The sequence below is a fragment of the Drosophila willistoni genome (genome assembly GCF_018902025.1).
Source record: "Drosophila willistoni isolate 14030-0811.24 chromosome XL unlocalized genomic scaffold, UCI_dwil_1.1 Seg141, whole genome shotgun sequence".
NCBI lineage: Eukaryota > Metazoa > Arthropoda > Insecta > Diptera > Drosophilidae > Drosophila > Drosophila willistoni.
Genome location: NW_025814052.1, coordinates 15,320,372 through 15,336,585, shown reverse-complemented (window position 1 = coordinate 15,336,585; position 16,214 = coordinate 15,320,372). Strand labels below are relative to the sequence as shown.

Sequence of the window (16,214 nt, the reverse complement as noted above, 5' to 3'; positions counted from 1 at the left end):
CCAGTTTTGTAATCGATATCTTTGCATAAGGGTGAATGAGAGCCACAACAAAAGATGGCGTAAAGGAAAATGAAAAGGCAAATAATGAAACACTACTTATCGGCAGACCTTTATCGGAGAGTTTACAATAAAAATTCATCCACACTGTGAGAAAAGTCGATAAATTAATCTGAACTTACATTTAGAACCATAAACAAAAATAATTTGTATGGTTGCCTGCATTCAGTACTGCTAAGGAAACCAAGTTTACTTGAAAATGCGTTTAAATATTACATATTACTACATAAAGTTAACTTTCTCGACCAGTTCTGGGACATAAGTCCTTTTCAATATTCACACTTTCTTCTTAGTTTTTTAACAACAAATTAAAACATTACTTTGCATAAATCATTAAATGCAGACCCCAATACAGGAATCAAACTCAAGCCCAAACCAACAGCAATTTGCGAAAATCCGATAAAACTATATACTAGCATCTGTCTACATTGGAAAACACAGTGGACTGTCATCGTGACTGAGCAATTGAAAAGTTTATTTAAGTTTTCCATTCTTCCATTCTTATTCGATTCGTGCTATATTCGTTTCAAACTATCAAAAGTTATCGTTCAAAGAAAGTTTGACAACTGCGGAAATTTACTCATTATCATTAAGCGCTTACCAATCAGTGCATTCAACCTTTTCTCCCTTTTTCTTGCTCGACACTAAGTCATCATGAACAGAAAATTAGATATATAACATCAAAATAAATCGAGACAGAGAGGTGAGAAAAGAACGAGAAGGAGCATTAAGAAAGCTGGCAAACGTTAAGAAAAATATTTACAGATGAATTAACGTAATGAAAACAAACTAGAACACTGAAATTATACAATGAATTACCCACCTCTCAGCAATACCCACTCCCCGTAACCACCACCAAAACTTTGTACTATACCACAGGGCCCTCTACCACCTGCCCCAGCTGATGACAATTATGACGATGTCGATGACGCGCATTGCCAGAGATCCCATAAAAAGATAAATGGGTATTACAATAACATTAGGCACAAGTTACCACCGCCCCCACAACCTGTACTCACATTTTGTCTGATATATTCTCTGATAAGATACGAATGCCAACTGCAAGGCATGTCCATAAAAAACAGAAAAAATATAAAACTTTTACATGAGAATACAGCAAATAAACAGATGTGGTTGTGGACATGGGGGGGGGGGAGGGAGAATGGGGTTGGAAGAGTGGAAATTGGGTTTCCTTTTGGTTATTGACCTTGTCCCATAAACATACTCTTACTTCATTCACTCGATTCACAGACATCTCGAAGCCAATATGCCCTCATATATACAGTTTATAAGCGAGAAGCAGAGCCATCTGGATCTGGTCATGGCGTACAGATCAACCTAATAACGAAATCAATAAACATTTTCTTATGAAAGTCTTGCCCACAAAAATATACAAAAATTGTGTTCAATATGTATAGCAAGTCTTCAAGATAAATTTTAATTATTGTTCTTTCGTTATTGTCTGAATTGAATTTGAGTGTTAAAATCCACGATAATGTAAATACATATGTACAATGTACATACGAAATTAACATTGAAAAATATGACAAATCTACTTTAAAAAAATATTATGTTCAGAGTGATATCTGCAATACGTTCCCAATAATAATTTGGAATTTCGATGTTTACAATATTTTCAATGACTGCTTTCACTTTGTAAGTTAGAAATCAAGCTGCATGAATGAGTTATGTTTTTTTTTAAAGTAACATTTTCCTCTTTCTAAATTCAAGAGATACGCGGACCATGCTTAGTTCCTACAATAAATCGTAAAGCAACCAGTGACATTTTTCTGGCCATGGCGAGAGTGAAAGAGGAGCAGCAAATTTTGCTAAACATTACTTGGACATTGTCATGGACCTGGGTCCTAGACATGAACAAGCTACTTTTGTCTCCGTCTGGGCACTATAAGAATTTCTTCATCCTTTCATCCTCAGAGTGAGCTGTTTTTCTTCAGTTGCTGCTGCTCTCGTTTGTTATGGAAAGTGCTATTTATTTTTCCACTTCATTATGGCATAAGGTGCCACTGCCAAGAGTAAGACTGAAGAGGAAAGATATGCTAAATGGCAGCTGTAAAATTAATTTGAAATGTTGCGGATACCAGAAGCTTGGAAGGCAATATGTAGAGGACGCCGGGGTGTATAAAACGCGGGCAAAGTCTCTGCCTTCCTTTGCTTTCTCCGTTTATGAACAAAATGTTCCATTAAGTATTTAATAGAAGAAAATTTAAGCGAAAAGACCGCCGCCGCACCCTAAAAAGGTGACTTCACTCAAATAAGGACCAACAAAAGTGAAGGAAACCAAAAAGGATTGTGAGAATACATATTAAAGTGAATATTTGAAGGAATATTAAATTGGTGACAGTTACCACAAAATAGAGAAACCCCATATCAGAGAAACCCGAAAAAAGAATAAACTTTAGTACAAATATTCTACATATAAATCAATTTTTTAATCCGAATTTGTATATCCTATAGTTTCTCTTGTTTATACAAGCTTAAGAGAAATTAAATCAATTAATTGTTTGTAGAGACATACATTCAGTGTTAGAAATGTTAAATGGTTTATATATTTCTTAATTGCACTTTAGTACATTCTAAAATTTCGAGTCATTTAACAATAAAATTGAAAATTTAATATTTGCGTATATGTGACGGTTCCTTTTGGCAAAACTCATAGACGTAGAGGGAGATAAATAGGGATAGAAAAAGAGAGCAAAGGGGGAAAAAACGTGGTTTATTTGTATGTATCCTTTTGGTCCAGATACCGAGCTTGTACGGCTTGGTTCAGTTCGGTTTTGTCGCCTTCTTCTGCAGGATAGCAGCAGCAGAAACATCAAGAGGAACAGGAAAATCCAGAGCAACAATGAACTCGCCTGTGCCCACACCGCACTAAAAATAACAATTTCCGCTCTAATAAACATTTCCGCTTCGTCAAATTTAACATTTTACAATAAATTAAGTGAGAAGAAATATCCATGAAGATATACATTCAGAAATCCAGGGACAATTCTTATTCACTTCTTGGCCATCACACACACACACTCTTACACCGACATTAATTCATTTAACAGGAGCCACTTGATTTATATATTTTATATAAAATCAGCAGGAATATTTTTTCTTTTAGAATGATTATTTTTGCTTATGCGACATCGCCACTGTCAGTAGTTAGATGTTTTTTTGTTTGGTTTATTTCTATAGAACAGAAATCGAAGTAGCCTGTGTGAAATAAAGTCAAATCAAATTCAAGGTAGTTGATCAAATTTGTTTAAAAACCTCACTCTCAGTTGAACGTCCGTAGAATACAGTTCGAACACACAACACTACTAATTTTCGACTAATTTTAATTTCAAGTTTTTATTGCAACCCAAAGTCAAAATTATAAATTGAGTATCGGCTTCTTTTCTTAAAAAAAAATTATTTAATTTTTTGAATTGATAGCAATGCCAGGAAATCGTAAGAAATCAAAAGACCCAGGTAAGTGCAATAAAACTCAGCGGAATCTATACTTTTCTATGTAAAATGTTTTAGGTGGCAGCATTGAAGTGCAGAATATATCGATATTCAATCGAAATAAAGTAAAGGAGAAGAAGAGACTTTCGATTAAAGAGCGAAACGCTATATATAATTATCGCTACGATAAAAATTACAATTACGCAGGATTTTCCGGGTCTTATGAGGGAGAAGACACCATTAAAGTCGAAAACTCTTCGTCCTGGAAGCTTTCCCAAGTCCACAAGGATCAATATGACGCCGATAATTCGTCTTCAATCACATCGATTTTCTCATGTACTTACGCACATAGATCGCCGCCTGTTATTTCACTAGGACGAAAACTAAAACCTGTCTATTTGAGGAAACAGAGATCAGTCTTGAAATTGTCCCGTTTCTACCACCACGCACCTGTAGTGGCTGTACCTTGTCGTAATATTTGTTACAATTCAATGAAGATGCGCCAACAATCTGGTGCCAATCTGAAACAGATGTTCTATACCGAAATTCAACGAGAAAAACGGAAGGAGCGACACCGTAAGAAAATTCCCCAGCAAAATTTCCAAGTGCTGGTGGTGACCCCGACGTCATCAGAAGTAGAGAATGACGATACCATTGGCACTCCAGCAACTGAAGTCCCACAAGGAAATGTTCGTCAAAATCGCCAGAACAAAGAATTGCATAAGAAGAACTTTCCAGAACTGTTAATAATCACCCCGACAACATCGGAAGTACCTAAAAGCGATACTATTAACACTCATTGCTCTGAGTTTCCGAAAATGGATGATGGTCCTGAACAGCAAGCATCGAAAACTAGTCCCGGCTCAGGAGATCAGTCTGTTCAAGCGAAGTTTACTGTAGATTCTGAAATGCAAAGGCAAATGCGTTCCGTTTCATTTTTAATCTGCGCGCTTTTCACGGTTATTTTGGGTCGCTTCATGGATGTTCTCTTTCCCATACTGCCACATGGTGAAATGATTCTGTGGATTCTCGCTTCGGTGATATTACTAAACTGGGAGATTGATTCCAACATTGGTGAATATTTTGAACGGTTCTACCAATTTGTGATTGGATTGATTGGCTGTTTGTGTTGGTGGTTTTAAGCTGCATCCAAAGCAAGCAAAAATTTTAGTAATTGTCCCTACAGATATTTTAAAAGAAAAAATTACGAAATGACGAAATCATAGAAAAAGTTAACGGATTCAGCGGATTCAGTTAATTTAAATTTCTTTTCTTAAGGAATCGGAATAATAAACATCCTTTTTTCCCTCAAATTTTAAGTCTCATCTCATTCCATGGCCATAATATATGTAAGTTCATTCCTTTGCATTAATTTTCAGAGATGTTAGCAAATATTTCAAATATAATGATAAAATATCAAAGAAGCTAACTTCGGATATGCCGACGTTTATATGCCTTATACATTGTGAAATTTCTTTCCCTGCAACTCAATTCATCAATACACAAACAAAACAATATTTCTCTTTTTACTGTTCCTTCATCTTCCATCACGCTTACACATACAGTTCATGTAGCGTTGCTTCTGTGTGTGTATGCATGTGCTCTGTTGATTTGATGATGGCATATGAATTGAAATAGGTACTTTTGAGTAAAAAATACGCAAAAGTTTTTTTATGAGCCTCACTTGGAAGATTTTCACACATATATGTGGTAGGAAACGTCTCCTTCTGTGCGTTACAAGCATCTGACAAATTTTATAATACCCTCTGCAAGTGTATAAAAAACCCTTGTGATCAATCATTTAACCATTACCGATTGCAATTGAAATTAAAAGTTTAATTTCGTTGTTTTCAGCAATTTTGTGTAAATTGAAATGACTGTTTTTTCGCTTTGAAGAAATTTTCAATGGCCAAAAGACTTGATCTATTTTCTATCTACCCTGCACTCAAGCCGCGGTGTTCATTCAATTTTCAACAGTCGGGTACACATTCTGACGAAAGTTCCTATTGCTTGCCGCCAATGCAGTCGGCGACAAGTTTGCTTTCATCTTATTATTTTTTCTGGCCGTGTGTGTCAAAGCGAATTGGTCGATTCGGTTTTTGTGTGCTTTAAAAATAAAAATTTGCAAAAATGGAAAAAAAAAAACATGTTTTACCTCATATTTGATATGTGTATGGATAAAAGAATATGTATATTCATATGTGCGTGTATGTAGGTGACAGGCAGAACGAAAGACTGTCAGACTATCAGACAGACATAAAGATAAAAAAAAAATTGTTCAAAGCATCTGCCGAACTATTTATGGAGCAATAATTTCGTTGATGTCTGAATTTTTCGCACCGCTCTGGTCCACAAACTCATCAAATTGCCAGCAATTAGAGAAGACGAGCGACATACATATTCCAATTTTCAGCATGCAATGTGAATTTTATTTCAGCACTATTTTCATTGCCGTTCATTATGCTGTTTCTCCTTTTGTTTAATTGTGTGCCATGTGTGGCAGATCGTAAAGCAAATATACAATATAAGTGGGAAGCTGCAACAACAAATTAACCTAACAGATGACTAATCAAACGCAATTTATGTGTAAACAAAACAATTTTTATTATTTCATTTAACACGAACACGAGCGCCAAAAGAAATGTTTTATAATTTCTTCCAAATAATTCGTATAATCTCAATCTTTGCCGAAAACGAAATATACAAAAAACTGAATGATTGTCGCTCACCAATGAAAATGCAAATAAACATCAGGTAGTTCATTTGGCAACGAACTGTCGACAAACTAGTCACAATAGGTGGGAAGGTTTTTTTTACGTATTTCATATTATTTATTAAACCATCCAAATTGAAAAAATAGGAAAACTGAAAACTGCTATGTATTCTTCGAACTTTCTTGTCTGGTTGTCTTAAATTTTATGTATGTATGAAACTCACGAATGCTGGTGGATCGTAGTGGACATATGTTCATATGTACGTACATACGACATCAGGGGACTTGCAAAATCAAAAGGCATTAATTAAATTGCAATGAATGATTCGGATTTTGTCGGCCAAGGCGAAAATGAAAAAAAAAAAATCGAAGCAAATCTTTCAATATATATTCATATAAAATAAAATAAACCAGAGGGCCGGGGCTAACTTCGACCGCGTCAAAGTTTGTATACCCTTGCAAGTTTTTTGTTGCTCTTTCCTCACTTGTAGCCGTGGAAATTGGAAAAACGTTTCATCTTAAAGGGCTAATGTTTACAAAACAACGGCCTACAATCTTAGCATAGGAAATAACGAAGATATTGATCAAAGTCACTGTTTTCCACCGATCGTTCTTATGGGAGCTATATGATATAGTCACCCGATTTTGATCAAATTTGGCAGAGTCGTAGATACCTATGTATATAATATATCACCAATATTAAATTTCACGACAATAGCTTAAAAAATAACGAAGGTATAACGAACCCTTTCAATAATTGTTCTTTTAATTTTGTTCGTTCTTTATTGCACATTCAATTAAATGAATAAGCAAGTAGAAACCAAACACAAACAACATAGGGTGACAAACAAATTGTGGTAAATGGCGTTAGGCGTTCAACATATCCCCTTTCCCGGCCAATTTTCAACTACTGTTTTTATTTCGTATGCATAATTATGTAGATTTGTATGTATGTCGACACAAACGTAAATATATAAATTGCAACGACTCCTTTTGCTGCATAATTCGCGAATGAATAATGCATTTTATAAACCTTCATGCATATTTAATTGTTTAATTTGTGCGCTAATACGCTTCATTATGACCAGAAAAAACTCGGTGACAAACTAAAATTGAACAATTGAGGGACTTCAATAAAGTGCTGCATTTTCATAGACATGGTCAGGCTAACATAAGTATTACCCCCTCCATAAGAGGCAAATTCATTTTTTTTTTTTAAATTCTATATGTTAATAATGACGAATATAACATTTATGGATTTCACTTTAGAGAGAGAGCTGCATCAATGATCCCCCTCGTTTGCATTTGCTATGCCCATGGCTAGCAGAATTCCGTTATACTGTGTTTTGCTCCAGCTATAGCTCCAAGAGCTTAGTGTGAGCTCATAGTGCTCAAAGTGCATTTTCTAATTGCAACAAAATCCGTTTGCACTAATAGGAAAATTGTGTTTATTCCACGCCCCCTCTACCACCAGCCCTCTCGCTCTCGTTTTGCCTCCCTCTCAGCAGTAGTAGCATTTGCAGTGGCAATTTATGCGTGTCGTGCCTCGCGTTTTCCAAGTTTTTTATCTCCGTAGTGTTTTGTGTTGTCTTATTTTTACTATTATTATTATTATTTAACTGGCACGTCGTTGTTTGACAGTGTTGTGGTGATGGAAAAATAAAGACTCGAATTCATATACAATATATGTATATTTCGGCAACTTCAGGTATAAGGCATACATACGTGTGTCATATCGAAAAGTGATTTGCATTCCTCATCTAATTTGGGTCATTTAAGATAAGGTTTTGCATTTTCCTAAACAAAATCGTCCTGATTATTATGCTAAATAAAAGTTGAATATCAAATTTTATATTCAACTGGTAAAAGTTAATCGAGAGAGAGAGAGCGAATCACTGGGGGATATAAGCATATATATTAAATACAAAGGCCACAGGGAATGTAGACGTTCTGACCCTAAAACCACGCACACCACCAATAATGGGGGTAAGGATAATTTAGCAAATGGTTTTGTATGACCACACACACTTCAATGTGTGTGTGTACTTACATGTGCTAGTTACATGATGTCACATAATACATTGGCTAGTTACATAGCAAAGTTTGAAAGTCACTTGAAGTATTCGCGTGTTGCATTTACCCACCTTGGCTATAATTATTTTTAATCAAATTATTGGCTTTTATCTAATTTCATAAAGGACCTATAGTCTGGAGTTCTTCGAACCGGTAGTTATATATCGAAGTCACATCGTCTATCAATGTGTGTTATCGTTAATGTTAATAGTTGTGACAGTTGCTTATGGTTTGTACACACCCTATAATTAAATTAATAATATGGCTTAAGAGGTATTCCTTGTTGCAATTTGAAAAATGATCAAATTTTCTGAAACTTCTTTTATTAACTTGTAAAAGCATGTTGACTAAATACACATGCATATGTCCCTATAAAACTTCTTTTTATTGAAAAAGAATTCATCTTTTTATATTTAAAACCAGTTCATGAAATATATTAATGTAAATATACCTATATGTTTCCCAAGTTACGCATTGATCAGAAAAATTAATTTAATTATATGCATACTATAATTGTTTGTAATTTCTAGCGGTGTGCAAACATTTTTTTTTCAAAATTCGTAAAGAATTCCATTTATAATTCTTACGATGACCTTTTGCATCTGCAACAATTTGGTGTTAAAATTGAAAAAGATTGTAAAATTTAAATAAATCAACCCCTCCTTTCAGTCCGCACACCCGTCCTCAACATGAGTTCCATGTGTCGTTATACATAGAACTGTACGCACAGCAACACGAGCATATTTCACCTTTAATTTACAACACTTTTTTGGAAAATTTTCGAAAATTTATGGCATGGACTAAACGGATATACATACACACACATAACGAAAGAGAGAGCGAGAGATAGAAACAGAGAGATGGAGATGGAAAACTTAGAAAATATTTATGTTTGTGTTAAAAGAAAATACAAATTGATCGTAAATCTTGTTGGGTTTCCATTGGTCGATTCCATTAAGTTCGAGATGGGCGAAGAAAAAAATAAAACGAAGCTTCATTAAAAATATAACAAATTTTAATTTTTCATATTTTTGTTTTGGTTGCTTATTGTGTGATGTCGAACTTTTCATTTCAACACGTATTAGCATTTGGCAACTTAATTAAAAATTTTCTTTTATATATGTAATATACGTATTTTTCTTTTGAGCTCGGTGGGCTAGGGCGATGGCTGTTCGTGACGTAAACGAAAAATATACGATTCGCCGAAAAATCGAAATCCTGATATTATTAAAAAAATTATTGAAAAACCGTAAATGAAACATAAATTACCAGATGAGACAGTTGGCATGGTGTGGTATACATATATAAATAATCATATATGTAAGTCTGTATAAAATTATAATGTATACATTTATAATAGATTATAATTAAGGGCACAAAAATAGGCCTTCAGTCTTTAAGAAACAATCAGGACACTCACTAGCACTACTAATATTTATCGAGAATTGTCTGTCGTTAAGAGTATACATACATAAACATAATAATAAGAAATTGATACGTACATATGTACATATACATATACATACATATATACATATATTTGCAAAAGTGTGTACTGGAAATTCCTCCAACTCTATCTTTCTGTCTCTAACACATTTTGTGTCTATTCAACATTTTTTCTTTGGTAAATTTAACCATTTTTAATTGCATCGAGAAGGCATCCCAAGTGTAGAGCAATTTTGTTGTATTTTACTCTGGCATCCATTTTACTTTAACTTTGAACCCTATCTCACTGCCTTGCACTTATATATTTGAGGTCATGCAATGCTAAGGTTATTTTTGTATGTAGTATGTCTGTATGAAGGCCACATAAATGTGAGATAGTTCCCATTTTTCCCCTTGACTGGCTATGGGCGTGCGAGTGTGTGTGTGTAGATGTTAAGAATGCAATTGAAAAGCCGTTTAAGGGCATCCTCTAACTGGGAAAAAATAGCAACTACACGAAGTAAGGCAGGAAAGATGTATGTAGCAGCAGTATCAATTGGTAGTAGGGGAAACTTTGGATTGATAAAACCGTTTGGGAGAAAAGTATCTGCTTTTCACACTCTAGCACTGCAGGATCGGATCGCCTTGAGCTTAGCCTTTTGTTAATTGTCGTAAGGTAACCACATTCTGATAGGAGCATCATTAACTGGAATATGAAGCACCTTCCCCCTATCTATCAAACTTCCAAATGCAAGACTCTAAAGCGCTAGACTTTAAGTAATTGAATTCGGAATTTTACATATTTTTCTATGAGCGGATGACAAAACATATTGATGGAGAATGGAATTGTGTGGCCAAAACTAATAAAGTTTATATTTGAGTAGATGGTTAATATTGTCATACTTAAGTAAAAAGGCAATCAAACATGAAAGTTTTATAAAATCTTTTGTAAAAATGTTATGCAAAATTGTAGCGTATACGCAGCGTTATACAATATGTTTGTTTGAAATATCTAAAGAAAAGTAAAACAAACCTTTTGAACTGAATAACATTTAATTTGTAAAAGTTAAAATAACAATTTTAAATTGAATAAATTGATAATGTGAAACCAGAAGGCAAGGGCTATAAAACAGTTATATATCGTGTTGTAAAAGCCATCGCAAGCTTAATAAAGAATCCAATATAGATTCACTGAAATTAGCTGCCATTTGAAAAATTGTTCTCTCTAACATTTCCACTTAAACTAATCTCGTTTCTCTCTTTCTCTCCCTCTTAGTTTCAATGGCATTTTCTCCAGTTCTCTCCCACTTAATGTCACGGTATTTCTTTACTCACATTCTTCCATTCCTTCTCTTTCATTCTCTATATTTTTTCTCCCTCTATGCTGTGTGTATTTACCAGCGCTTTATGGCATTTAATGATACCCAACTTTGCCCCTCCTGAACACAGGATTGTTGCTGTACCCTGATGATGGCAGTCAGTCATTTTAATGCGCTTAACACATCTACAGGGCATTACGAGCTTCTCTTTCTTGAATACAGTTGGCACAATTGTGTTGGGTGTTGTTATGAGTAGTTAAGAAAAAGAGCTCACAAATCGCACTTCAGACAGTGTGGTTGGGATAAGCGAAAATGCTCTTACTTTGCACTTTTAATGAATCAAGTACATTAAGACACCCTGTATCCACAATTTCTTGACAACAAAATCGTTCTTAGTCCATACAACCGGCTTCTTTCGGTGGTTTTCCGGCTATCTAATTTAGTCAATTCTGACCTTCAGTATTGTGACAAACTTAATAACTATGGCCCATAGAAAAGCCCAGAAAGAGAAGTTGAAGGAGTCTCCTTTTTTTTGCCTGTGGCATGCATTTTAAATAGAAGCCTTTCACCGCCATCAGCCCGCCTCGACTGGCTTGTATACATATATGGGTATAAAACTATATAGAATGAATGAAAACTAAATTGTCATATTGGCCCTAACCTGAGCTCATTTCATCTCTCTTTGTGTGTGCCTCTTGAGGTTATAACAGAATAAAGAGCATGGGCAGAAAAGAAGGTAGCTAAAAAAACATCAGCCCTTAAGCCTTTGCCATGGCAATTTGTTTCGCAACAGTTCAACAAATTTTATGCAATAACCCCTATCTGCCGCTCCGCCCATCACCACAGCTGGCCCCTAGAGTCTATCATCGCATTGAATCTCTGTCTATTCTGTATGAGAAGCCTGCTCAGGCAACATCATCATCTTGTGGCCTAAGGACATTTCGTTTAACTTTTTTCGTTTTTATTATTTTTTTCAATTTTTTTTCTTACTGATTGAAGTATTTTATATTATACTTGCTTGCCTTAACCGCCTTCAACAAAAACATTTCTCTCGATCCCAATCCCGTATTCTATTAGTCTGCATACACACAAACATATGTACATATATGAATCTGTACATATATTTTTTGCTTTTGCTATTAGGTGCAAATAAAAACAATTTTCATTTTCACCTGAATTTTATGCCTTAGCTCTCTTGGCCATTGCATCAACAGGTCAAAGGTGCAAAATAATTGACACAGCAAGGGACGAACTGACCTCGACTGACTTTTAAACCAATCCAAGTCTGAAGTATATTCTATAATATCGTACATGGTTCTTTTAAAATAAATTTAAAAAATAATATTTTATTGCAACTACGCTGCTCTATACGGTAATTCTGAGTAGCCTTGCCTTTGCACGTATTTGGGTATGACAGGTGCTTATTCATTCAACTTAAATTGGAACTCTACAACATTGTGTGAGCCCACCGTTAATGTGCTTACTAGCAATTACTTGTTTAATTCAATTGCTGTAATATCATTGGCAAGTTCATATGCCATAACATGTCAGACAAACCTTATCCTCTTATAAAGCCTGTCCCAACTTCAAGCCACTTAGCCCTGTTTTAGTCTACTCATTGGCAATTAAACTAATGCCAATTTGTTTAACACGTGATGACTGCGATGACGATAGAGCTGAATTAGGCAATGACAATTGGATCATCATTATCATCATCGTCGTCATATTCATTTGTTGTTGTTGGCCATTATTGTGAAAGCTAATTGGGTTGCCTTGAAGTGGAAAAATAAACATACCTGCAAAAAAGAATGAGAAAAAGAAAAGGCATTAGAAAGAGCAATATAGAGTGAAACAGACAGAGACAGGGCAAAAAAACTTCAGACAAATGGATGAATCTTAAATTTTAGTTTACTTCGATATCTATGTTAAACCAATTGTAGACATTTATTCACAAAAATGAATGGATTCACATTTTTATGTAAAGCAACTGTTTAGCATTATAGAGTAGAAGAATTATTAATTATTCGATTTGTCCTTCAAGTGACCCAATATATATACACACAGATATAAGCATAAGCACATATGTATGTATGTACGTCCCTCTATATCTATTTCTGTGCTTCTTTTTCGGGCACTTTCTCTGTGTCACCTTCGTTCTATTTTTCTTTCCTCTTTTTTTCTTTTGCTGATATGCGATCCATCTCCATTTTTATGTTTCATTTCATTTAGCTGAAGAGACGCCGCCGATAAGTTTTCGCCTTAACACTTGAAAGACGAACGCAAAAGGTACGGTAGGAAACGGAAAAGCATCCCGACAAAAGACTCTCTATAGTAAGTTTATACCTCTCTCTATCCCACTCACTCACCCACACATACATATTTTCTCATTCTCTGCCTCTATCTCTGTCTCGCTTTCTATGTCCGCAGCTCATTTACGTTGCAAACACCTTGCCGCATTTTTGGCTCGACACGCTTTTGCTTTTGTGAAAAGGACCTACATACCTCTTCTGTATATCCTGTTTTTATGTATGTACAAACATACATACATACATACGTACGTAGGTACCCTATTCCCATTAGTTTAAAGGGCATATCTACACCGCCAAAAAACTTGGAAGGGCTCGTGATCTTGTTCAATGCTCCCTACGCTTGTTCTTTTTATTGTCTGTTATTCGTGCTTACATTGTGCATCGAATAATAACTCTAGCCAATTGAGAGAGCCAAACAAAAAAAGAGAAGAGGTTTTTGGGAATTAGCTATCTTTTGTGCAGGATATTGCAGAGTCGTTTCTATGTACATGCGAGAAAGTCCTTTCTTATTCCGATTTTTTTTTTTCTTTTTTGGGTAACTCGAGTCCTTGAATTTCTTCGTTCCCTTAAGGCTTCTTCTTCTTGTAGCCCAGCTGTGGCTCAATTTTAACCAAAATGCAAGCGTTGAAATTTCCGCATTTCAAAGAACCAAAAAAAGCGAAAAGAAATCATCTTGAAACGCGCCTGCTAAGCGCCTAATGATGCTTATTTTTGAGGTACTGGCAAATACATACACACACCCACGCACCCACAGATACAAGCATCCACTCTTACACACAATTTATTAGTTTGCCAGCAACGAGAAAAGAAATTGTTTTAAATTAATTTGCATGCCAAGGCGCAGAAGCCAAAAAAAACTGTACCAAAAGGCCGGGTGAAGCTCATTAAGAATGTACCCTTATAAAGGCATGGGTAAGGACCAGAAAGGAGAAAATGAAAGTATTAGGGATCAAAGCAAAATTGTCCTCTTTGAAAAAATAATAATAACTATTTTGTTATAGTACAAATTTAAAAATCTATGCATTTCGTAGAAAAGCTCTGAATTATTCGGATTTAGATACAACTATCCGAACATCTTCTTTTACCGAATTAGTTTTTATAGCAAAGTTGCTTCCACATTAGGAAATTTCATATATTCAAAAAGTGATTCATTTTAATCGTCTACCTGTTGGCCAAACTAAACTCTCAAACTTATAGCTTCTTGCAATTAATTTCTTTCGAAATGTACGTGACACAGAACTTAAACACTTACATACGTCCCAGTCCTTCCCACTATGTGTGAGCTTCGGAGTAAAAAGGGACACAAACGCCCAGTCAATGTTTTGACTACCGCCATATACACTTGTGTTTGTCCTGTCCTGTTCCGTTCAGTTCTGTACCATTCTTCATCGGCTCTATTTCCCCATTTTCGCCACGCAACCTAAGAGGGGCGGAGGTGGGAGTTTTGTGTGCCTTTTTGTGCTGACATCGTCTAATTTCAATTTATTTTAGCTTACCGAAATGACAACGCACAAAATGCACTCAACGAATTACCGAGTGCGCAGGCATGGAATGGGAATAGCAGAGAAGGAAGGTTTGTGCTTTGCTGAGGGCTGACTAATTTCCATGTCCTTCGACAGTGAGAAGTCAGCAGATGAATAAAATGAAACATCGAAGAACAATACTCTATTTGACAACCCTGAAATTTCTATACTCTTCCCAATCATTCTACACATATTAATTTTGTTTAATCTCCAATCTTTCTCTATATATAAAAAATATATATATATATATATATTTTTGTATAATATATATATATATATATATATATATATATATATACATATATATTCCTCATTATCTTTTTTTCTATCTCTTGTTATTCAAAGAGCAATATATTTTTTATTTAGGACAAGAAACTTTTGCATACTTATGTGCTATAAAGTCAATGGCATTTTGTCATTTTGCCCACTTTGGTAAATTTACATACTAATTAAATGCAATAAATTTTATCCCTTTCTGCCACTCGCTCTCTTTTTTTCTCTCTTTGCCTGTCGCTTGCTTACACTATCTGCTTTTTTTCATACATCAAAATATTAATTTACATAAATCGATGACGAAGGACATTCGTCCTTGAGCTGCAATTAAATGCTTCATGATTTCAATTGATCGGGATAACGGTACAGTGTTGTCAAATTAAATGAACTATAAATCGTCTTCCTTCCATTGTTAGGAATTAAAAAACTTAAGGAAAGTTTGGTAATTTTAAGCGAATATTGTTGCCCTGCTATAAATGGTAATATCAAATTAAATAAATGGTATTAGATGAAGATGTTGTTGAATGTTTCGAATATGATTGTTAAAATATACATTTAATTGTTTATTTATTTTCTTGAATTATATTATTCCCCATTTTCTATGGCTAATGCCACAAAACTGGGGAAAAAGAAGACGTATGCTCTATTTTGTGGAAAGGGCATATAAAATCAACAAGTGAAAATGCAAATGTGCTTATTTATTAAGCGCTTTAAATATTTCCCTTGCCTTTTCCATTTCTTTTTGCCCTCTTCGCCTTTTTGGGATGGGTGTCTTTTTGGTTCGGTTAGCTTGGGTAAGGGTGCCCAGCAACAGGTAAAATTTTATGAAAATGGAAATTCATTGTGTGTGTGTATCTTTAAGAGGGATGATGGGAAGTCCCCGAGTAGGGGGTACAGGCACAGGCCAATTGAAAATTCAACAGGAAAATGTACAATCACTTTTTCTGCGTTTTTCGTTTTCGTGCCGCTGTTCCTTCGTTTTCATTTCTTTTTGTAATTGCGCGTAAGACTCGCATTTACTTGGTCTTCGTCTTTTTGATTAAACGTCAATAGGATTAAAGTATTCCGT

At 34.9% G+C, this 16,214-nt stretch overlaps 2 protein-coding genes across 2 annotated transcripts in view; one reads left to right on the top strand and one right to left on the bottom strand.

Annotated features, from left to right (window-relative positions):
• Nucleotides 1-16,214, bottom strand: part of LOC6638088 (cAMP-specific 3',5'-cyclic phosphodiesterase) — a 158,497-nt gene that overhangs the window by 136,923 nt on the left and 5,360 nt on the right. The window lies entirely within an intron of this gene.
• LOC111518560 lies at nt 3,448-4,823 on the top strand. The gene is made up of 2 exons (XM_023175758.2): nt 3,448-3,534; nt 3,589-4,823. The coding sequence occupies exons 1-2, from the start codon at nt 3,501-3,503 to the stop codon at nt 4,650-4,652; spliced, it is 1,098 nt and encodes a 365-aa protein (XP_023031526.1). The 5' UTR covers nt 3,448-3,500; the 3' UTR covers nt 4,653-4,823.